At 37.2% G+C, this 24,744-nt stretch overlaps 1 protein-coding gene across 2 annotated transcripts in view; it reads left to right on the top strand.

Moving 5' to 3' along the window:
* Positions 1–24,744, top strand: part of CNTNAP4 (contactin associated protein family member 4) — a 231,814-nt gene that overhangs the window by 190,232 nt on the left and 16,838 nt on the right. For both annotated transcript variants that reach the window (XM_072031392.1, XM_072031391.1), the window contains exons 15-21: positions 759–886; positions 5,253–5,423; positions 11,082–11,300; positions 13,068–13,307; positions 14,835–15,059; positions 16,407–16,540; positions 19,532–19,619. In XM_072031392.1, coding sequence (XP_071887493.1) covers positions 759–886; positions 5,253–5,423; positions 11,082–11,300; positions 13,068–13,307; positions 14,835–15,059; positions 16,407–16,540; positions 19,532–19,619 — 1,205 coding nt within the window. The remainder of the gene's footprint in view (positions 1–758; positions 887–5,252; positions 5,424–11,081; positions 11,301–13,067; positions 13,308–14,834; positions 15,060–16,406; positions 16,541–19,531; positions 19,620–24,744) is intronic.

The following is a 24,744-nucleotide window of genomic DNA, read 5'->3' as shown; positions in this document are numbered from 1 at the left end:
CTTGCTGAGGTGTTTGTCTTGTGTTTAACCTCTGAACAGAGTGAATTCCAGATGGCCTCCCCTCTCCAAATTCATATCGTTGTCTCTGAATTGTCGTGCTTTAAGGGATGATTCAGTTAGACATTAATTGAATGGACATGAATTTTCCAGAATGGACTGAGTATTTCCATGATTTCACAGGAAGATATTATAGGGTCAGAACTGGTGTTTTCTAAAACTTAATAGTTCAGTTCTTACACTAAATTAACAAAGATTTTAAACAATGAATTCTAAGATTAGAAGTACTCTGTGTGTGCTCAGAATATTAGGCTATATTTTTCCTTTCCTGTAAAATACTTATTTAAAGTAGATGCTTCTTTTCCTGTATGCTCAGAATGACTCTGTATTTTTTCTGCTTGACTTTCTCTTTATTTACATTATTCAATGATGAAGACACAGGCCATTTGAGATACAAGTAACATAATTAATGACATGGGCGTAATGACATGATGTTGTTTTATGCACCCAGATTCATTCATACCCATTTGTGTCAAAAGCACAATCATAAACCTGCCCACTTTTCATGATTTTTTTTTCAGTCCTGTCAAATAATCATGAGATTAATACCAAAGCATATTTTTTATTCACATGTGCTTCTGTTACCTACATACTTACACAGATACTTTCAGAATGTAATTATTTCTTTTTCCCCAGAAATGATAACAAAATGTTTATCAGAAACACATGACAGAAATGTGGCTTTCATGTTATCTTTCCAGGACTAATGATACTGGGTTCCTTTCCTACAAGGAACATCTACCAGTAACAGAAATTGTGATTACAGACACTGACAGACCAAATTCTGAAGCAGCTTACAGACTAGGGCCTTTGCTTTGCCGTGGTGACCGTAAGTAACAACTACAGAGTTTTGCTAAGTAATGATGGCTTTTGACTAAAAAATAAAATAAAATAAATAAATAAAAAATAAATATAATTTGTTAATTTGTTAAACAGCCTAGGCTATAACATTGTAAAAATTTTACCCAATTCTTTTAGTAACTAGAAAAGAAATAGACAAAGTGTGATGTTCCATTTCAAACTAGGGTAGAATTGTAAAGAAATATTTTTTTTGAGTATAAATGTAAATAATGAAGACTGGCATGGTTAGTATAGTTTTTATAGTTCTTTGCATCAAATGTTATCCTGTGGTTTTCTTCTTTAATATAGTCTCATATTATTATAAGTTATTGTTTTATTTGTTGTGTGATATTTGTCTTTCATCTTTTTTTTTTTCCCAATTTATTTTTAGCTTCTACTAATAAAATGAAATTAACACCAGAAAAATTAATAAAAATAAATGAACACCAGTAAAAATCTGCACTTTTAGGCTCAGTTAGGAGACTGCATAAATATATAAATACAGGTTAACAAATATTTATTTTTATGTTTTTGATTCCATTCCTCTGACTTGTCAGAGTAATTAGGAAGAGTTGTTAACAGATGTGTGCTACAGCAGTGCTTTCTAATTTTCTTATGAAAATTTGTTAGACATGGGGGAAAAAAAAAAAAAAAAAAAAACAACAACAACAAGAAAAACCTGTTGGGTGCTTCCTTTTCACATCTCTTGTCACTCAGCTGTGAATAGTTTACATCTGTTGTCTGTCATAGAACTGTGCAATCACAGGATTATGATACAGAACCACGGCTAATTCTGACTGGAAGAGACCTAAGGAGGTCTCTGCCCATACAAAAAAAAAAAAAAAAAAAAAAAAAAAAAAACACTCTTGAGTAGCCTATCTATTCTTTACTTTGCTGTATACTTGTAGTGTTTTTGAAATAGTGAAGCTGTACTCTCCCAAGGAATCCATTCTGATTTACTAAGATAATTCAAATGCTTCATTGAAGCTGATTGTATTATTACTTCACTGTTCTCTCTCTTCTAATTAACTAGCAATGTTTTACCAGTTTTGTATAAATTAGTATTATTAAACTTCCTATTGTGCTTGAATTACTGGCAACAGCCAGCTCATTGTTTTCTAAATAACTGTTACATACTTGAGTCATAATTGTGGTGAAGTTGGCTCGGTGGGAGCTGTGACCTGGAACAGTTGAGAACAGAGATGTTAAGGTGCTTCCTTCAGCTAACGACACTTTGCATAGAACGATAGGCTTCCTTCTGCAGTGACACCAAGTAACCCATCAAACAGCACAAAAGAGCAAAGACATGTTTTTCTCCCCCAACCTCAGCCACCTGTTCATGGTTCTGGCCTACCATGTAAAAATTGTCCTGATGCTAACTTTTGATGGCTGGCAGTAGTCTCAGGTGGCAAGTGTCACAGCAAGAAATTACTAGAATATATATAAATATCCTGCCATGACACTTTTCTAGGTGAGGGATCTGAATTCTGATTAAAACTATTCTATCAGGTCAAGAAGGATGAGGGAATGGACTTCGATTTTACTGTGGTATGTGGTTCAGGTCTTTGTTTGGTTTTGTAGGTGAGAGAAACTTGTATATTTCTCCCCACACACAAAAACAGGGTGCCTGAAGCAAAAAAACATAGTTTAGCATAAGATTTAGAATCAGATTACAGTATTATCAGTCCTTGTTCAATTACATAAGAAATCATTGAATACCTCATTTTATTTAAAAAACAATATAGATTAGTAAAGAAATACAGATACACCTAGAAGAATTCAGCAGTAATAACAAGGTATTTCTAGTTGAACAGCATAAATGCAGATTATGTTCTTATTATAAGAGAATGCTATTAGAGATTTTATATAAGGTTTTTATTAATCAAGATAAAATGCAACAAATTATAATTAAGCATGAATTTAAGGAAATATAAAACCAGGTAAATATCTAGTAACATTTTGAGTAAAGTTTATATGGGATTTAACGTGTAAATAAGAATTCATATGAATTTCTAAACTGTAGTCAATTAAAGAAGATACGTTAGCAGAATTTAAATACTTATTTCCTTCTATGGGAATTATTAGGAGCTGTATCTTCTTTACGATATCTGGCAAAACTTGACTGGACTGCAACAATGGCACAACTCCTTTTCTCTTTATGTGAGAAATGCACTTAATGACTCTCACAGTAATAATTTAGAATGAGAATTAGAATTAGAATAGTTCAGGTGGAAGGGACCTCCGAAGATCATCTAGTTCAATTGCCTGACCACTCCAGGGCTAACCAAAAGTTAAATCCTATTATTTAGGGCATTATCCAAATGCCTCTTGAACATTGAGAGGCATGGTGCATCAACCACCTTGCTAGGAAATCTGTTCCAGCATTTGGCCAGAAAGAAATTTTTCCTCATACCTAGCCTGAGTCTCTCACAACACAACTCTTTGCCATTCCTACACATCCTATCATTATTTACCAGGGAGAGGAGAATGGCACCTCTCTCTCTATTTGTCCTCCTCAGGAAGCTGGAAAAAGCAGTGAGGTTGCCTCTTAAACTCTTTTTCTCCAAATTTGGCAACCCAAGTATCCATAGCCTTACAGCCCTGTAACCAGCTTTGTTGCTTTCCTCTGGTGTTTTCACATACCTCAATATACTTTTAATATTTTAAAGCCCAGAACTGCAAACAATATTTAAGGTGAGGCCTCACTAATTTTAAATATAGTGGGAAAATAATCTCTTTTGACCAGATGGCTATGCTGTAGTTAATGCATCCCAAAACATTTATCCAGGGCACACTGCTGGCTCATGTCAGTCTTTCTGTCAACCAGTACCCTTAGAATCCTTACTGGTTTCCTAGCCAAATTTCTCTGAATATGTACTTCTGATTGGCATTTCTCTGTCCATTGTGCAGAATGCAGCATTTCTGTTTGCTGAATTTCATGCCATTGGTGACTGCACAAATTTGCAGTCTATTTAGACCCTTCTGCAAGGCCACTTGTCCCTCAAGAGAGTCAAGAGAACCCCCCAGTTTAGTGGGGGTTCAGATCACTAAACTTGCTAAAGATCCATTCAACTCCTGCACCCAGGTTATTCAGCCAATTCATCACTCAATGTAGCATGTACTTGTTCACCTCACAGTTGGATAATTTGCCCAGAAAGATACTGTAAGGGATGGATTCAAAGACCTCACTAAAATTCAGAAAGATTACATCCACCACCATCCCCTTATCCACCAAATGGGTGACCTTATCATGGAAGGAGATCAAAGGCTTTCCCTTTATGACCCCGTGTTGACTATGTCTGATGATTCCTTTAAATTCCTTTCAGTAGTACCCAGGGAAATCTCCATAGTTTTTTGAGGTACTGGAATTTATACAAACTATTAAAGGTATAGTACTTTGTTCAAAGTTGCTGTATCTGTTCCCCAAAAGAATACATCAAGCCCTATCTGGACAACCTAGTTGAGATTCCAGGCATTTCATTTCCTATTAACTGAGTTTTGGTTGTTGGAGCAGAGCTTTTTAACCTCTACTGTGGTTTAAACCTTCAGGCAGCTAAGCAGCACGCAGCCATTCACTCACTCCCCACACCAGTGGGACTGGGAAGAGAATCAGAGAGAGAGAAAAAAAAAAAAAAAAAAAAGTTAATTTTTTAATTGAGATAAAGACATTTTATTAGCATGGAAAAGGAAGATAAATTATTTTTACTATGATTGTATTCGTAGTAGTAGTAGTAATATAAAAGAATGACAATAATAAGAGGAAGAACAATAAGAATATACAAAGCAAGTGATGTACAATGCAATTGATGACCACTATCTGACCAATGCCCAGCCAGACTCACAAGAAGTAGCTGCTCCCTTCCCTGTCAGCCCATACAGCTTTATTGTTCCACATGTATTCATATGGTACAGAATATCCCATTAGCTAGTGTGGGTCAGCTGTCCTTGTTCTGTCACATCCCAGCTTCTTGCGTATCATCAGCCTGCTTGCTGATGAGAAGCTACAAAACCCTCGACTTAGTTTATAACATATCAACAACTAAAATGTCAGTGTGTTATCAACATTATTCTCATCCTAAATCTAAAACATAGCACCATACCAGCTACTGAGAAGAAAATCAGCTATATACCCATTGAAACCAGGACGACTTCTCATACTGAATAAATCTTTTGTGGGGATCCCATTTTTTCGTATAACCAACTAAACACGAAGCCTCTGTGGAGCTCAGGTGCTCTTAACACTGAAAATCCCTTGTAGACTTAGGTACTTTCCTTTGCTTAGTTTGTTACAAAACTTATACTAGCAATATTAGACAACATTGTATTTTGACTTTAACTTGTATTTTGACAAACAGGAGCATTTTGGAATTCAGCATCGTTCAACACAGAGACATCTTACCTGCATTTCCCCACCCTCCATGGAGAACTCAGTGCAGATGTATCATTTTTCTTTAAAACTACTGCTTCTTCAGGAGTGTTTTTAGAAAATCTGGGAATTCAAGACTTCATAAGGATAGAGTTATACTGTAAGTAACACCACTGCATTGTATTATTATTATTATTATTAACATTAATATCATTAACTATTACTATTATTATTTTAGTTTTCAGTAGGACTATGTTAGAATTAACTAATGAGAGGAATATTTTAAAGTATATTCTCTATTTTTATTACAGTTATTACTTTGGTAGCTTTATCATTCTTCTCAAAATCCCAGCACTGGAATTAGATTTAATTATACAAATATACATTCAAAGATAATTTCAGCCCCAGAGCATTCTTAATCTCAGCAATCACCCTGTTACTACTCAATCTGTTCCTACTTTACACTCCTCACAGCCAGGCAGTACGTGTGGCTGTTGTGAGATTCATTCAGTCACAATGTGTGAGTAAGACCATCTATAGCATAGTACCCTAACTTTGTTATATCTTTTCCCAAATTCAATATCAGCAATCTTTTTATCATTATTATTTCCTTCATACATATCTAAAAACTTAGATTTTAGCACATAGATATTTTTTTTACAAGAGAAAATTAAGTTGTATCGTTGAAATCAGTTACATGACTCGTATAGAATTTACCTTAGTTGTCTCGATATTTTTTTAGCCATATATTGTTCGTTATTAAAAGGGAGGCTATTTAAAATGAATAATTATTGTTTCAAAATATTTTGGATTTATTTGAAATTACAGATCATTTAAAAAGTTTTATAGTTGACAGGTGCTTTTGAGACTTCTTTGTAAAAGCTGACATTGGACATTTCCTTATTATGTACAAATACATTGATAATTTTCTGGTGAAGTGTATACATAAATAGATACATGTATTTTATATCATACAAAATATAATTTTAGAAACACTAGTGTATCTTTATTAAAAAAATAAAATATTTTTCTTGCATTTTTTTTCCAATTATAATGTTTCACATTATTTAAACAAACAGAAAAGCACTTACTGCGTTGTTCTGTTGACAGGTGAACTATTCAATGTTGTGTAGAATGCTTTCTCAATTTGTTTTTTTGTTGTCTCAGGCTGTATTCAAAAGATACTCTATTTTTAGTAGTGTCTTTAGTAGGTTTATCAGGAATGTGATAAACCTGTTAAAATTTTGTGAACAGGTGAAAACACAGTAGCATAATAACCTCGGTGCCAACGAATACAGAAAATGTGTTAGGTCACCACTTCAGTGAATCTGAAGCCAATGGGTCACTACTTCTCTGAAACAATGATAATATTGTTTCATAGCAACCTGTTTTCCTATTTCAAAATAAACCATTAAATTACAGAAACATTACAGGACTATTTCTGAGAACTAAATTAATCCATGCAGTTGGCAGAAGACCATCACTATTTCTTCATGATAATAATATGCAGAGAAGCTCATGTCACTGGTCCCGTTCATTCATATGCATCCTTCAGTTGCACAAACTTGTATTTTTGTATATAAGAATACTTGTATATATATATATTTTTTTTTCTCTGTATGACTTGTGACTAACATAAGAGAAAGGGTGAATTTGTCCATTATTATGGTGGACAAATTCAGATATTTCTTCACTTCCAGAAACTATCATGAATTGTTGAATAGGTATACTTATTATTTTTTGATAGGTAGGATTGTTTGTTCTGAAGCCAGAATTGTGTATATATACTAAGGGTAATATTGTTCAGTAATTCATAATACATTATCTTATCACAACTACCTTAAACAAACAAACAAACAAACACATTAATCACCTTGATAACATATTATATATTACGTATCATATTGTATAGTATCATTTAAATTTCATTACATACTCATTTGCAGTAGATTTGAATGTAAATCAACAACCTACACTTCATATGCTATTTATATTTCTACATAAATCAATGGCTTTGATTCATGTAATAATAAATAACGATAATGTAAATATCAGGTTACATGTTTAAGATGAAGATGTTAGAAATTATTTAAAATTCATTATATGATTAATATTTGGCATACCATACTAGATAACACTAAGATTTTTCTTAGCATTTTATTTTTCGATTGTTCTCAAACTTTATATCCAATGTTTTTATTTATGATATAATAGTCTGTAGACAATTAAGCCTAACTTTACCAAGGCAAAAGAGCCAGATCAAGCTTATTAGGAAAGGTGAAGTTTAGAGCTGTTTGGTTTTATGAACATCTATAGACACTGCAGTGCATACATGATGTAAAAAGCTGTTGCAAAAATATAGTTATTTATCCTAATCATATTTTATAGACACAAAACTAAATAGTCTTAGACAAGATATGATTATTTTTTTTTATTTATTTATTGTAAGCAAATATAAAAATAAAAAAAAACCTTGAGGCTTTGACTTTTCGTCTGAGTTACTGTAGTGTTCTGCAGACTGTTTCAAAGCCATAAAGGATAATTCAACTCTGAAAGTTTTCACAGTACAGTGTATTAAATAGTTATATGACTGCAAATTATATCTTCTAGCCAGAAGCTTAAATTTCAATTTTATTTTGTCCGAGTGCTCACTGAAGGATTATTTCCATTTTAAATACAAAACGATAAACAGAAATTTAAATTAGGAGCACAATTATGTAGTAATTTAGAGGGCCTTCTGAGGAAAGAACTATTGGAAATAGATCTGACGAGTTCCGAGTATGAAGCTGTGATAGGCCCCCTTCTGCTATAATTCACTACTTATTGTCCAGGATGAGTGGATTCATATTTTTTTCTCTAGGGAAAGTACTTAATTATTATATTATGTAGCATATTACTTTGTAATTACTTTCTGTTACTGCATATAATGTATATGTCTTGGTACTCTAAGTAGTTCTTGTTGGCTGTGCTTTCTGTTAGTCATTTTAGCTACAGCTAGTCACAGATCACACTCCATGATCACTATCAACTGCATCTTCCACTCCACTTTGCCAGTCTGTACCTGTGCGTTGCCAATGTTTGAATTTATTAGCTTCAAGAGTCCCTGCAATGTCTGGATTTTTTTAATTTTTTTTTGTCTAACACCAAGTTAGGTAAGGACCACAAAGTATTTATTCATTAAAAGAGCTCCAGGACAGAGCTTTCTCATGCTCCAAGAAAATGATGAAAATGTTCTTTGTCCTGGTCTTTCATCACAAGAGGACAAATTTCAGAACTCAGTCAGCATCTCTCTACATCCTGTGGCACACCTTCTGCAGGTGGTTTGACCACTGGGCTCATAATTGCCAAATTCCTTCTAAGCTTGCAGTGCTATTGTTTTAACCAGAGTTGATTTAAATACAAAATATAAACTGATTATATTTATCTCTTTTTCTGACATATTCTGGTCAGTCTTCAGACACTCCACCAGATGCTAGTAGGGTCATCATAGCTCTTTAAAACTCCATTTTGGAACTTCTGGGACTGGTTCTGTTTTTCAAGATTACATTACTCTTTAGTGTTAATAACATAATTCATTATTTCATTGGTTATTTCAAAAGCTATATGTGTTTTCTTACCTTTAAAATCTCATCAGTCACATTATTTATCAGATCTGTCATTCTGATATGCTATTTAATAGGCACATTCAGTGAGTTCAAAGCAGAATTTGTGTTTTCAGGCTTCACTCCAACAGTATCCGGAGGATTACAAAGACCTCCCTACAGAAGGTAACATTCAGCAGAAATTCTCTTTACCTAGTCACATGGAGTTTCTGTAGCTTTTGTTCTCCTACTGTTTTGTTGTTTTTTTTTTTTTGTTTGTTTTATTTTTTTTAAAACCCTCAGTATAGGGAGACTGAGCTCTCAACTTTATCAAATGACACAAATTATCCAAAAATTCATTTTAATGATGACAAGATTTTACACAACCATTATTTCTTATTATTGTATACAACACTGTTGATTTTTAAGCGGAAGAGATCACTTACTACAAAAGGAGTTCTGTTTAAAACTCAACTGCACATTATGTCTTATTTTATTTGAAAAATCAAATGTTGTATATATTTTTTTCTCTCAGATTAAACCGTTATAGAAAAATACTTTATAACAATCAGATTTGGAGCAGATTTGGAGGTAACAAGCATATGGCATTATTCAGTCTAAAGATTGGCCAAAGTGGATCTAAATTTTCTAAAATTTCTAATGTATCTTTTAAAACTGGAAAGAAAATGCAAGTATTTCACAATTTCACTGTGATTTTTAAAAAATATATTATTCTGTAAATTAATGTTTGATAACATGTTTGAAGGTCTTTCATGTCCTCTGATCACTTCTAACCATCTTGCTTTTCTCTGAAAGTCTAATGACATGAATTGGAACCTTTAATGGTTCCAGTTCATGGAGACTTCTCATCCTCCAGTCTTTTTTTCTAGTAATAATTTAAAATGCTGGTAATCTCATGTTTAGGGATTACTGTTCATATGTGTTTATCCTTTAATATGTTAATTGAGCAGTTTATAACTTCCAGATTTTTGATTTCTCGCATATTCCCCATCTGAACAACAAGATGCTTTTCTAGGCAAACTATCATGCAAATGTTGCTTAGGGAATGACGCGGTTGACTTCAACATATAAGCTGAAGCATATTGTATGAATATGGTTACATTAAAAAAAAAATATATGAGACTTTATTGAGACCTCTCAATATATAAACAAGGCTTATAATAAAGATGGAGAAAGGCCTTTTAGGAGAACCTGTAGTGGTAGGGCAAGGAGCAATGGCTTTAGACTGAACAAAAGTAGATTTAAATTGGGTATCAGGATGAAATTTTTTTCATGATGGTGGTGAGACAACAGAATTGGTTTCCCAGGGAAGTTGTGGATGTCTCAATAATGGAAGAACTCAAAGTTGTGTAATACAGGGATTTGAGCACCTTCACCTAATGAAAGATGTCCTTACCCAAGGCAGAGGGGGTGGACTAGATTGTCTTATTAAGTTTCCTTCTAAACCAAGGAGAAGCCCATCACATATCTCATTCTGCAGTATTGCAGACTAGTGAATATTTTTGACAGGCATCAGTTTTGATGTTAATTTATTTATTTATTTTAGTTGCAATGTTATAACAACCTCTATGGACATTTTAGACAGAGAAGTTTGAAAATCTTGCAAGAAATCAAAACATGGTACATACATTGGAATCAATTTATTCTTTTCAAAAAGTTGTGTTACTGATTTTGAAAATGACTTGCATCTGTGTTAGGACAGATATTTCCTATTAGTCAATGCCACTTTCTAGATCAAAATTTGTACTCTGATAATTGTATGAGTTGTGTGAATAAATAAGAAAAAAAAAAAAAAAAAAAAAAAAAAGAAGATAAAACCTGATGAATTTTAATTTTGGTGGTTGAAATTCAGCTAACAATGGTAATCAATTAACACGTAAGTAGGATATATCTTTTTTATCCAAAATGAAAAATAACAAAGCTAGTACATTTCACTGTTTCTTGACTTCGATACTCTCTGGGGGGTGCAACCGGTTTTACTTTCACTTTGCTGTCAAATCATCGTTCTCAGTGTCAGTGAGTGTGAAGAAAGAGCTTTGTAGATAGGACTCCTAAGGTCTACTTTTCCTCCCCCAAAAATTATCTTATCCTGCCATAGCCAGAGGAAATAGTAGACTAGGCCTTAAAATAGCTTGTTCTGCTGTGTAATGTTTGTATGACCTAAATACTATGGAATAATGCAAGCAATTACTTAAATATCGATGTCCTCTTTCTAGCCCCATCTGAAGTGATTTTTTCATTCGATGTTGGAAATGGACCTAGTGAAGTTACAGTGCAGTCTCTCACTTCCTTAAATGACAACCAGTGGCATTATGTCAAGGCTGAACGAAACATCAAAGATGCATCCTTACAAGTAGATCAGCTTCCTCAAAAGTTTCATGCTGCTCCACCTGATGGCCATATTCGGTTGCAACTCAACAGCCAACTTTTTGTAGGTAGGCACTCATTTAACAGAATCTTTTCTAATTATCATCATGAAAATGTGAAAGGGAAAAAAATAGCAACAAAAAGTAACTGGGTCTTTTGAAAACAGCTTATATGGTAGAACTTTGGTGTACTTTTATGATGACTATTCTAGAAACATGTAAAGTCTGTCCTACCTTCACAAAACTTTTTGTCTAGATCTGCTGTAAGACACATTGTACTAAATGAACTTATTTTTCATTTGCTACATCTTAGGGAGGAGGGAAGGTAAGGGGCCTGGTGTTACTAAATAAACTGTATCTTTAGGAAAAGTTGAAAGTAGATCTCTTAGAGTTTATGTGATCTGACCTGTGAAGCAAAACAGAAATTCCACAGTTGTTTATGTCAATATCAAGTCTAAACAGTTTTCTAATGATAAGGATCCAAAATCTTTTTCCAAATGATCTGAAACTGTACTAACCTGATTTAAGAGTAGCACTTCCCAGAAAATTTTGTCAAATAATTGGCTACTGAATAAGGTGATCTTTTTAACAAATGAAAAATAAATAAATAAATAAATAATATGCATTAATTAATAATTAATAATAATTAATATGTATATTAATATATATTGTCTGACTTTGTCAAACAGTTTACATGTCTAGTATAGATTTATGTATATTTATCTCTTATATGGAGGTGTCAATTTAAAATTTTGTCTAGCTTGTTTTTTTCAGATAGTGTTCAGAGATGAATAGTTTGCATTGAAACAGAGATTCTATTCTGCTGCTTCTGGTATTTTTTTGGGGGAAGCTTTTAGTCAACAGCTGCCTGGAAATTCATGAGGATTGTGGCTAGCAACCTTTGATATTGTGAAGTATTTTCTGGTTTTCTTTGTAAAAGAGAAAGAAGGGGGGAAACAAAACACAACAAAAAAATAAACAGCAACAACAACCGAAACAGTATTATAGTAAATTTTGTAACATAGCTTAGGAGAAAAGATACTGTGCATATTGCACACCTTGCTAAGAAATCACAATGAACAAAATGTTGGCCGTCAGGAAGTGTCTTAAAATGAACAGTCATAATAAATGAAGAAACAATTATTATTACCTTCTGGATTTTCCTATTCATTTACATATTTTCTTAACATTTACATGTTTCATAGTCAGGACGGACCAGCCTCTTCACTCAGCAGAGAAGGGAATAGATTCAAGACTGGACACAGCTTCCACCACAGGACAAAATATGCAATCCCAGACATGAACTCTGGGATATCATGATCCATACCATGAGACAGACATATAGACAGACATGCAGAATAATTAAGCAGTCAGCAGAATTTTGAAAAAGTAAAACTTTACTCTTCATCACCCTCCCTTAACCTTTTCTCCTTTATTTTTATATTTTTATTATTTTTATTTTTATTTTTATTATTTTATTTTTATTTTTATTAATTGTTCTGTATTTCTTCATCTTTCCTTCTCTCCCTTTCTCTCCCCTTCTCTTCTCTTAAAAACAGGCAAACAAACAACAAAACCTAATTTCTGGATGTTATTCCTTTGTGAATTAATAACAATATGCATCATTGCTTGGTATCTTACTGTGCTGTGCAGAATATTTTTTTCCCATTAAAAGCTTCAGGAGTTCACTGTAATTAGTTGAGAAAAAAAATGCATAAGCATATATATCAGAAATTCATCATAGATTGTTCAGGGGTTGTAAAATATGCAGATGTTGTTCTAAATCTACAGATTGGTTCTTTTTTATTTTTGAAAGCTCATACAAATTTATTTCAGGTGGGACGGCATCTAGACAGAAAGGATTTTTGGGATGCATTCGTTCATTACAGTTAAATGGAATGGCCCTTGACCTGGAAGAGAGAGCGAAGATAACACCAGGAGTTGAACCAGGATGTCCTGGACATTGTAGTAGCTATGGTAACCTGTGTCATAATGGTGGAAAATGCCGAGAGAAATACAGTGGATTCTCTTGTGACTGCAGTTTCTCTGCCTATGCCGGGCCATTCTGTAAGAAAGGCAAGCATGTCTTTTAGCTTCATCAGTTACTGAAAATAAGAGCATGCAGTCCAGAATAAGTTCTTTAAGGATAAGTCTGAATGGTTACAAATCATTTGTTTCACCTAGTGTAGACAAACATTCAGTTTAATTTGCTCAGTATGTGTAACTAGTTTTATAAACACGGTCTTCCAGAGTTATACTCTACACATTATTTTAACACCATTAAAACACCATATGTGAGAGAGTCACTATGTTTTCTTTAATGTTATGTAGCAGCTTTCATATTTTAATATTATAGTACAGCTAGGATTTTTTTATATATAAAATATATATGTTTAAAAAATATATTTGTATAAATATGTCTGTCAAGTCTTAAGGATTAACTAGGACTAAAGCTATGACTAAATTTGGAAAACAAACCAAGAAGTAATTTTTTTTGTTTGATTGTTTGTTTTTTAACTGCAAGAGGAAAATGACATTATGGGGAAAAGGAGTGAACCCATCTTTCCATCCATTCTAATTGAGTTCTTCACTAATAGTGTTATACTAGTGGATGATAAACAGTCACTGAGTTTGAATTTTAAGAATGGAAGTTCATTTAGAAATTAAATATTTTCAAATCATTCTAATTTGTTAAAAATTGCTTTCTTCCTCCATGTATTCTGCAAAGTACTTGCTGGCTTAAATGCCATCGCTCCAGGTTTCTCTAAATTCATGAGCATTATATCTACCCAGCCACTACTGCCACCAAAAAAATAAAAGACTCTTGTGAAATCCTTCCATATGCATATCCCCTGTGGCACTAATGCTGCTGAGTGTCTTCCATTCATTCTCATGATGTCTTCCAGCTCCCCAGAAAATAGAAGAAGAATGGTCACAATACAAGCTTATTATTCTTCAAGTGATTGATTAGTGGATCCTGTTGCTGAAAGTGTGGGATGACCTTTAATAATTTTAATCACTGTCTTTCAAAAATACTGAGCCGCATTACAGTAATTTACAGATTTCTATTTATTTATTCATTTATTTATTTTCTGAAGTCTGTGTGTAATAAAGGTATAGTCTAAGAGTTGTTTTAATAGGAAGCTGTTGTGAGATGTTCTGGAGACACAGAGGGCCTTTATATCTTCTCCCACACACTTGGGCATAGACAAGTTTAGTCAATGTGTTAGTATGTTAGGATTTAAACTCCTGCACCATTTTTTCTGTATGTGCAGTGTACTTAGGAGAGAAAACATGGACTTCAGGACATAAATAAATAGGAAAAAAAAAAAAAAAAAAAAGGAAAAAAAAAAGAAAAACAAAACAAAACACACACACACAAAAATAATAATAAAAAAACACAATAGCGTGCTCAAAACCAGACAAGAAGAAGCACATCTTCATGCAACAGATATTTACGACACATGCCTAATGTGGTTTTGGTCTAACACAGTTTTATTATCCTCTATAATTCTAGGTATTATTTCTGTTAATATTTCTTTCAGCCACAGCGCAATAATTAAGAAAACTTGTTCTTGTTTTTTGAATTGTTTTTTATTTCAGAAATCTCTGCCTATTTTGGAACTGGAAGTTCTGTGATATACAATTTTCAGGAATACTACACCTTCACTAAAAATTCTAGTTCTCATGCTTCTTCTTTCTATGCTGACATGACACTGAGCAGGGAAACAATCACACTTGCCTTTCGAACAACACGGACACCAAGCCTACTGCTTTATGTCAGCTCCTTCTACAAGGAATATCTCTCAGTCATTCTAACCAGAAATGGTGAGTGTTCAGATTGGCTGTCTGGAAATGCTAATGAGCTGTCAACTCAAATTTATCCTGATTCCCAGAGCTGAATCACAAATTAAACATTGTCCTGTTGTTGCTTAAAATGGTGTCTTTATTTTTCTGTTGTTACAAGCAATGCTTTCCATCTCAACATAATCCTTAATGTAATTCCAACTTCTACTGCTTTTTAATAGTTTTGGCAAAATTAATTATTTCTGGAAATCCTTTAGTTTTTTTTGTTGGTGGTGGTGGTGGTGTGTTTTTTGTTGTTGTTGTTGTTTTGTTTTTTCTTTTTAAGACTTGAAACGAAATTCAAAATGTATCTGGTGGAAATCCACATCATATAACAGATGGACAGATGGGAATTTACCTTTTTCTATTTAAACTAAGCATGAAATCTTAGTTGGATCTTTGTTTTGCATTCTTTCATCTTGTCTACTCATTTCTTAATGGCTAATTTACTTCTTTTACTCCTAGATATTTTTTTCAATTAAGAAATTTAATTACAGAAAGAAAAAAAAAAAAACACACACACACACAAAAAAATAACATGGATATTTGAGTGTGTTAAAGACTGTTTGCAATCGTACTGGCCCTGTGCTCAAAGAGACTGGCTTTTCCAGTTACATTGGATAACTGTAGAGTCCTGATCATGTGAAGTAGAACATGACTGAACATGATCATGTGAAGTAGAACATGACTGGCCTGGGTCTGGATGGGGATTTGCTTTTCAAAGGGCTAATACAAAGTTGTAGTATATCTACATCTGATATCACTCCTATCTCTGACAAGAAAACCATGGAGCCTTTGTGTTAAAAAGCCTTTGTGGGATATGTGTAGAGACTATACTAAGAGTTAACAACAAGAAATGGAAAGTGAGATAGAAATGATTCATTGTATCTTTCTTGACAGTTGATTGGTCAGAGATTTACAGTCTGACAGTGTAAATATTATTCAAGAATAGTACTGGTAAGGTAGAGAGTTTTATTTGATAAATCACATTGAAATAAGCTACCAGACCAAGCCTTTCTGAGATACACTAAATAAAATGCCGCAAAACCTTTAACTCATTATGACAGGTTCACAGATTATACAGATTTGTCACAGTTTATAGGTATATTTGTTACATCATCCTACTTTCAAAATTGTTGTTACCCTTCCTATTTTCTTCTTTCATTTCTCACTTAAGTCAATTTCTCCTATTTGAGCTAATTCCTTATATAAATTAAACATTTGGTTTGCTCTTCAAATACATATGTGAAGCGGGAGGTATTGTATATGATCTACTCTGTCTGTTGTGTACCCATTGTACTATACCATTTGAACTGTCTATATCTGCAGGAAGTTTACAGATCAGGTACAAACTAGACAGCCATCAAGATCCTGATGTCTTCACCACCAATTTCAAAAGCATGGCTGATGGACAGCTACACCATGTGAAGATTGACAGAGAGGAGGAAACGCTCCTTGTAGAGGTAAATCAATTCAATTCAAACAAAATAATAATAATAAAAAATAAATAAAAGGGAGGGGGAGTATTACCAAAGAATATAAGATCCACAACAAAATGAAATAAATAGTTAAAACAGAAAACTTACCCCCAAATAAACTGTGTTTTAATATCTTAAATAAATAAGTAAATAAAGCAAAGCTTAGCAGACTCAGTAAGAGTCAAGTTTAGGAATTCTCTTTGGCTTTCTTCTTGTCTATTTTAAAAAGACAATTTATCCTCATCATTTTATATGAAATGATTTATTATTAAATTTATATAATTGGATGACTGCTGTCATTAATTTGGGATCTTGTATTTTGATATTTTTTTTAATTAATCAAACAACAATACACATATTTTTATATCTAGAAAATAACTTAAGCCTACTTTCCTATTTCTCACAAGTCCTTTTTAACTCAATGGAATATTATTATTAAGAAAAAATATATATATTTTTTTATTTTTTTATTTTTGTGTATAGCAGATGATAAAATAGAAATACTTAATTTACCAATTAATCATTATATTATTTAGAATTGCTAGAATATTAATAAAACTTCAATTTTTAAATTATTTTTTTATAAATAATGGATGTTTCAAGTTAGCAGTTTAGTGCAAGAGATAAGATTCCTTAATTATGCATTGGTACAAGGCTTGAAGTCAAGCTAAAGCACACCTAGAGTTGAAGCTGGCTGTGTCTGTGAGAGAAAATAAAAAGGGTTTTTTTAGATATGTGAATGGAAAAAGGAGAACTAAAGAATACATAGGGCCGCTCCTTGATAGGGAAGGTCTCCTCACAGACAATGACATAGACAAAGCAGAGATGCTTAACGCCTTCTTTGCCTCTGTCTTCAATGCCGATGATGGGCTTCGGGACCCAGGGTGCCCTGAGCTGGAGGACCGGGACGGTGGGGATGACAAACTCCCAACGGACCCTGAACGTGCGCGGGATTTGCTACTCCACCTGGATCCCTACAAGTCCATGGGTCTGGATGGGATTCATCCCCGGGTGCTGAAAGAGCTGGCGGACATCATCGCAGAACCTCTCTCAATTATTTTTCAACGATCCTGGGAATCTGGAGAGGTCCTGGTAGACTGGAAGCTGGCAAATGTTGTGCCGATTTTCAAGAAGGGTCAGAAAGAAGACCCTAGCAATTACAGGCCTGTCAGTCTCACGTCAGTGCCTGGTAAAATCATGGAGAAGATGGTTCTCGAACTTATTGAGGCGCACCTGGGGGACAAAGCAGTCATTGGTCCCAGCCAGCATGGGTTTGTGAAGGGTAGGTCCTGCCTAACTAACCTGATTTCCTTTTATGATAAGATCACCCGTATGGTGGACCAAGGGAAACCAGCTGATGTGATTTTTTTGGACTTCAGCAAGGCTTTTGACACGGTTTCCCATAGGAACCTACTGGACAAAATGTCCACCATACAGCTAAATAAAAACATCATACGATGGGTGAGCAATTGGCTAACGGGCAGGGCCCAAAGGGTTATGGTAAATGGGGCTGCGTCAGGCTGGCGGGCGGTCACCAGTGGGGTCCCTCAAGGCTCCATTTTAGGGCCGGTACTTTTCAATATTTTTATAAACGATCTGGATGTAGGAATAGAAGGTATTTTGAGCAGGTTTGCTGATGACACCAAACTTGGAGGAGTTGTGGACTCTGTTGAGGATGGAAAGGCCTTGCAGAGGGATCTGGATAGGTTGGAGAGCTGGGCGATCACCAACCGCATGAAGTTCAATAAGAGCAAGTGCCGGGTCCTGCACCTGGGACAGGGAAACCCTGGCTGCATGTACAGACTGGGCGATGAGACGCTGGAGAGCAGCCTAGAAGAGAGGGATCTGGGGGTCGTGGTAGACAGCAAGTTGAATATGAGCCAGCAGTGTGCCCTGGCAGCCAGGAGGGCCAACCGTATCCTGGGGTGCATCAAGCACGGCATCGCTAGTAGGTCAAGGGAGGTGATTGTCCCGCTCTACTCTGCGCTGGTGCGGCCTCACCTCGAGTACTGTGTGCAGTTCTGGGCATCACAGTATAAAAAGGACATGAAACTGTTGGAGAGTGTCCAGAGGAGGGCTACGAAGATGGTGAAAGGCCTGGAGGGGAAGACGTACGAGGAACGGCTGAGGGCACTGGGCCTGTTCAGCCTGGAGAAGAGGAGGCTGAGAGGAGACCTCATCGCAGTCTACAACTTCCTCGTAAGGGGGTGTTGAGAGGCAGGAGACCTTTTCTCCATTAACACCAGTGACAGGACCCGCGGGAATGGGGTTAAGCTGAGGCAGGGGAAATTTAGGCTTGACATCAGGAAGGGGTTCTTCACAGAGAGAGTGGTTGCACACTGGAACAGGCTCCCCAGGGAAGTGGTCACTGCACCGAGCCTGTCTGAATTTAAGAAGAGATTGGACTGTGCACTTAGTCACATGGTCTGAACTTTTGGGTAGACCTGTGCGGTGTCAAGAGTTGGACTTGATGATCCTTAAGGGTCCCTTCCAACTCAGGATATTCTCAGGATATTCTATGATTATATGATTCTATGATTCTATTCTAGAGGTATACTGGCAGGCAGAGTATTTACAGTACAAAACTTGAACTTCAAACATTAAATAAATGTTGAGTGTCTTTTTTGTAATGAAAAGAATATTTTCCATTGTTTTGTGTGTTTACCAATGTTGTTTATTCTGATAATAACTAAGAAGGAATCATCCAAATAAATTAAACAAATACTAATTTATTAAGCATTTATTAATGCTTAAGAAGTATCACAGCTATAATCAGTGATTTTTTTTTTTTTTAAAAAGATGCAATTAACAAAGGTTTCCCTCAGCTTTTTTATTTATTTATTATTATTATTATTATTATTATTTATTTATTTATTTATTTATTTATTTTGACTCACGTTTTACCTGTTTTCTTTCAAAATTTAACTAAAGTCATTTCCATTGTCCTACTTTGCTCTTCAATACACCATTTTGCAGGTTAACCAGAACGAAAGAATGAAATTTATTCTGTCTTCAGGCACAGAATTCAATGCAATCAAGTCTCTCATACTTGGCAAGATTTTAGGTAAGTGAAACACCACCTGGTTTTCTAAAGCATAGATCAAAATGTCACCATGGCAAACTTAATAGCATTGAAAGACATTTGTTGTCTTGAAATTAATTAGATGCTGAGTTACAATCAAGGTAGGAACTTCAGTCCTGTTGGAGTACAAATATAATCACGTGTAAGTACTTCCTGAAAAATATGCAAGTGTATTCCATTAAAAGTAATTTTACACTTATCTCTTCTATTTTTGCAATCAAACATTATGAAACACAACATTTTTTTTTTCCTCTCAGGAAAGAATAATTTATCATCATATCATACACAAAGACCATAGAATGCTATTAATCTTAATGTATCTTAAATATTTATAAGTTTGTAAGGCATGATGTTGTCATTATTATTATCTACAAGTCTATTAATTTTCCATAAAAACACATTCGATAAGTTATGAAATTTTATAAAATAAAGAAAAAAAAACTTGGAAATTAAGTGGCTGCCTTGGTGTCTCACAGAATCACAGAATCACAGAATTTCTAGATTGGAAGAGACCTCAAGATCATCGAGTCCAACCTCTGACCTAACACTAACAGTCCCCACTAAACCATATCACTAAGCTCTACATTTAAATGTCTTTTAAAGACTTCCAGGGATGGTGACTCCACCACTTCACTGGGCAGCCTGTTCCAATGTCTAACAACCCTTTCGGTAAAGAAGTTCTTCCTAACATCCAACCTGAAACTCCCCTGGCGCAACTTTAGCCCATTCCCCCTCATCCTGTCACCAGGCACATGGGAGAACAGGCCAACCCCCACCTCACTACAGCCTCCTTTAAGGTATCTGTAGAGAGCGATAAGGTCGCCCCTGAGCCTCTTCTTCTCCAGGCTGAACAAGCCCAGCTCCCTCAGCCGCTCCTCGTAGGACTTGTTCTCCAGGTCCCTCACCAGCTTCGTCGCCCTTCTTTGGACCCACTCAAGCACCTCGATGTCCTTCTTGTAGCGAGGTGCCCAAAACTGAACACAGTACTTGAGGTGCGGCCTCACCAGATCCGAGTACAGGGGGACGATCACCTCCCTAGCCCTGCTGCTCACACTGTTTCTTATGCAAGCCAGGATGCTGTTGGCCTTCTTGGCCACCTGAGCACACTGCTGGCTCATATTCAGCCAACTATCAACCATCACTGCCAGGTCCTTCTCTGCCTGGCAGCTTTCCAACCACTTATCTCTCAGTCTGTAGCTCTGCTTGGGGTTATTGCGCCCCAGGTGCAGTACCTGGCACTTGGCCTTGTTAAACTTCATACAGTTGACCTCAGCCCATTGGTCCAGCCTATCCAGATCCTCTTTCAGAGCCTTCCTACCCTCAAGCAGATCGACACATGCACCTAGCTTGGTGTCATCTGCAAACTTATTGAGTGAGGGTGCACTCAATGCCCTCGTCCAGATCATTGATGAAGATATTAAAGAGGACCGGCCCCAGCACCGAGCCCTGGGGAACGCCACTAGTGACCGGCCTCCAACTGGACTTGACTCCATTCACCACGACTGCTTGGGCCCGGCTATCCAGCCAGTTTCTAACCCAACAAAGTGTGCGCCAGTCCAAGCCAAGGGCAGCCAGTTTCTTGAGGAGAATGCTGTGGGAAACGGTGTCAAAAGTTTTACTGAAATCAAGGTAGGCCACATCCACAGCCTTTCCCTCATCCACCCAGCGCGTCACTTTGTCATAGAAGGAGATTAGGTTCGTCAAGCAGGACCTGCCTTTCATAATCCCATGCTGACTGGGCCTGATCGCCTGCTTGCCCTGCAAGTGCTGTGTGATGACTCTCAAGATAATCTGCTCCATGAGCTTCCCTGGCACTGAGGTCAAACTGACAGGCCTGTAGTTTCCCGGGTCAGTCCTCCAGCCCTTTTTGTTGATAGGCGTCATGTTTGCTAGCCGCCAGTCAACTGGGACCTCCCCCGATAGCCAGGGCTGTTGATAAATGATGGAAAGCGGCTTGGCCAGCTCCTCTGCCAGTTCTCTCAGTACTCTTGGGTGGATCCCATCCGGCCCCATCAACTTGTGCACATCCAAGTGCCATACCAGGTCACCAACCATTTCCTCATGGATAGTGAGGGCCACATTCTGCTCCCTATCCCCTTCCACCAGCTCAGGGTACTGGCTATCCAGAGAACAACTGCTCTTGCCTCTAAAGACTGAGGCGAAGAAGGCATTAAGCACCTCCACCTTTACCTCATCTCTTGTAACTAAGTTTCCCGCCACATCCTGTAAAGGATAGAGATTCTCCTTAGTCCTCCTTTTTGTGTTGATGTATTTATAAAAACATTTTTTGTTATCTTTAACGGCAGTAGCCAGATTGAGCTCCAGATGAGCTTTGGCCTTTCTAATTTTGTCCCTGCACAGACTTGCAACATCCTTATAGTCCTCCCTAGTGGCATGCCCACTTTTCCAAAGATTATAAACCCTCTTTTTTCTCCTAATATCAAGCCACAATTCTCTGTTCAGCCAGGCTGGTCTTCTTCCCTGCCAGCTTGTCTTCGGTCACGTGGGGACAGACCGTTCCTGCGCCATTAAGATTTCCCTCTTGAAGAGCACCCAGCCTTCCTGGACTTTTCTGCCCTTCAGAACTGCCTCCCAAGGGACTCTGCCAACCAGTGTCCTGAGCTGCTCAAAGTCAGCCCTCTGGAAGTCCAATACAGCGGTTTTACTGGTCCCCTTCCTGGCCTTGCCAAGAATAGTGAACTCCACCATTTCATGGTCACTCTGCCCAACACAGCTTCCGACCACCACATCTCCCACCAGTCCTTCTCTGTTTGTGAAGAGAAGGTCTAGCGAGGCGCCACCCCTGGTAGACTCACTAACCAGCTGCATCAGGAAGCTATCTTCCACGCTCTCCAGAAACCTCCTAGACTGCTTTCTCTGGGCTGTGTTGTGCTTCCAGGATATGTCAGGGAAGTTGAAGTCCCTCACGAGAACAAGCACTGAAGATTTTGCAACTTCTGTCAGCTGCCCCTAGAACTCCTCATCCGTCTCCTCATCCTGGTTCGGTGGTCTATAACAGATCCTGACCAGGACACTAGCCTTGTTGGCCCCACTGATCCTAACCCAAAGGGACGTGACCTTGTCATTCCCAGCCTCGAGTTCCACAACATCGAAAGACTCTCTAATATAGAGAGCCACACCACCACCCCTTCTGTGCTGCCTGTCCCTTCTGAAGATCTTATAGCCAGTCATTGCAGCACTCCAGTCATGAGAGTGGTCCCACCACGTCTCCATGATGGCAACCAAGTCGTAGCCTGCCTGCTGCACGATGGCTTCCAGCTCCTCCTGTTTGTTACCCATGCTGCGTGCATTGGTGTAGATGCACTTCAGCTGGGCCATTGCCTTATCCCCTGGCCTTGCTATTGTTCCCCCTGGCACAGCTCCAACAGTCCTTGCTTCAGCCCCATCCCCCTTCTTACCTAGTTTAAAGTCCTCTCAATGAGCCCTGCCAGCTCCTGGCCCAGGATCCGTTTTCCCCTAAAAGATTGGGACCCGTCTGCGGCCATCAGGCTGGGTGCCGAGTAAAGTGCCCCATGGTCGAAAAACCCAAGATTTCTGTGTTGGCACCAGTCTCTTGAATATCTAGTCAGTAAACTTTCTGCAAAACAGTGGTGGTTTCTCATCCTTTTAAAATCCTTCTAAGTAAGTTTCTAGGTTTCTAAGTAAGTATTAAGAAAGTCATTATTATTATTATTATTATTATTATTATTATTATTATTATTATTATTATTATTTCAGTAATAAATTCAGAGAACTGTGATATATGGCATAGAATTGAGTTTTCATCTTAAATGAGTTTAGAAGATATATTATTTTATCTTGCTCTCCAAGGATTAAAGCAACTATTTACATGTTTCATATAAAAGCTATTGTGAAAAATAAGTTATAAGAAGTGTTTCTGCAGATTCATTTTTATGTAGTTTAATTTAGAGGAATTTTATTACTTTGTAACTCCGTTGCCTCTCTAGGATCCACATATCTACCACTTTTTCTGTACACACTCTCATGACTGGAGTGCTGCAATGTCTGGCATAGGCTCTTCAGAAGGGACAGGCAGCACAGAAGGGGTGGTAGTGTAGCTATCTATATCAGAGAGAGGTTTTTTTTTGATGTCATGGAACTTGAGGTTGGGAATTATAAGGTTGAGTCCCTATGGGTTAGGATCAGTGGGAAGGCCAACAAGCCAAGCATCCTGGTGGGGGTCTGTTATAGACTACCGAACCAGGATGAGGAGACATAGAATCATAGAATATCCTGAGTTGGAAGGGACCCTTAAGGATCATCAAGTCCAACTCTTGACACCGCACAGGTCTACCCAAAAGTTCAGACCATGTGACTAAGTGCACAGTCCAATCTCTTCTTAAATTCAGTCAGGCTCGGTGCAGTGACCACTTCCCTGGGGAGCCTGTTCCAGTGTGCAACCACTCTCTCTGTGAAGAACTTCCTCCTGATGTCAAGCCTAAACTTCCCCTGCTTCAGCTTAACCCCGTTCCCGCGGGTCCTGTCGCTAGTGTTAATGGAGAAAAGGTCTCCTGCCTCTCGACACCCCCTTACGAGGAAGTTGTAGACTGCGATGAGGTCTCCCCTCAGCCTCCTCTTCTCCAGGCTGAACAGGCCCAGTGCCCTCAGCCGTTCCTCGTACGTCTTCCCCTCCAGGCCTTTCACCATCTTTGTAGCCCTCCTCTGGACACTCTCCAACAGTTTCATGTCCTTTTTATACTGTGGTGCCCAGAACTGCACACAGTACTCGAGGTGAAGTCGCACCAGCGCAGAGTAGAGCGGGACAATCACCTCCCTTGACCTACTAGCGATGCCGTGCTTGATGCACCCCAGGATACGGTTGGCCCTCCTGGCTGCCAGGGCACACTGCTGGCTCATATTCAACTTGCTGTCTACCACGACCCCCAGATCCCTCTCTTCTAGGCTGCTCTCCAGCGTCTCATCGCCCAGTCTGTACATGCAGCCAGGGTTTCCCCATCCCAGGTGCAGGACCCGGCACTTGCTCTTATTGAACTTCATGCGGTTGGCGATCGCCCAGCTCTCCAACCTATCCAGATCCCTCTGCAAGGCCTTTCCACCCTCATTCGAGTCCACAACTCCTCCAAGT

This window comes from Anas platyrhynchos, chromosome Z (assembly GCF_047663525.1).
Source record: "Anas platyrhynchos isolate ZD024472 breed Pekin duck chromosome Z, IASCAAS_PekinDuck_T2T, whole genome shotgun sequence".
NCBI lineage: Eukaryota > Metazoa > Chordata > Aves > Anseriformes > Anatidae > Anas > Anas platyrhynchos.
The sequence above is the reverse complement of the archived record's forward strand: the minus strand, read 5'-3'. Positions and strand labels throughout refer to the sequence as shown.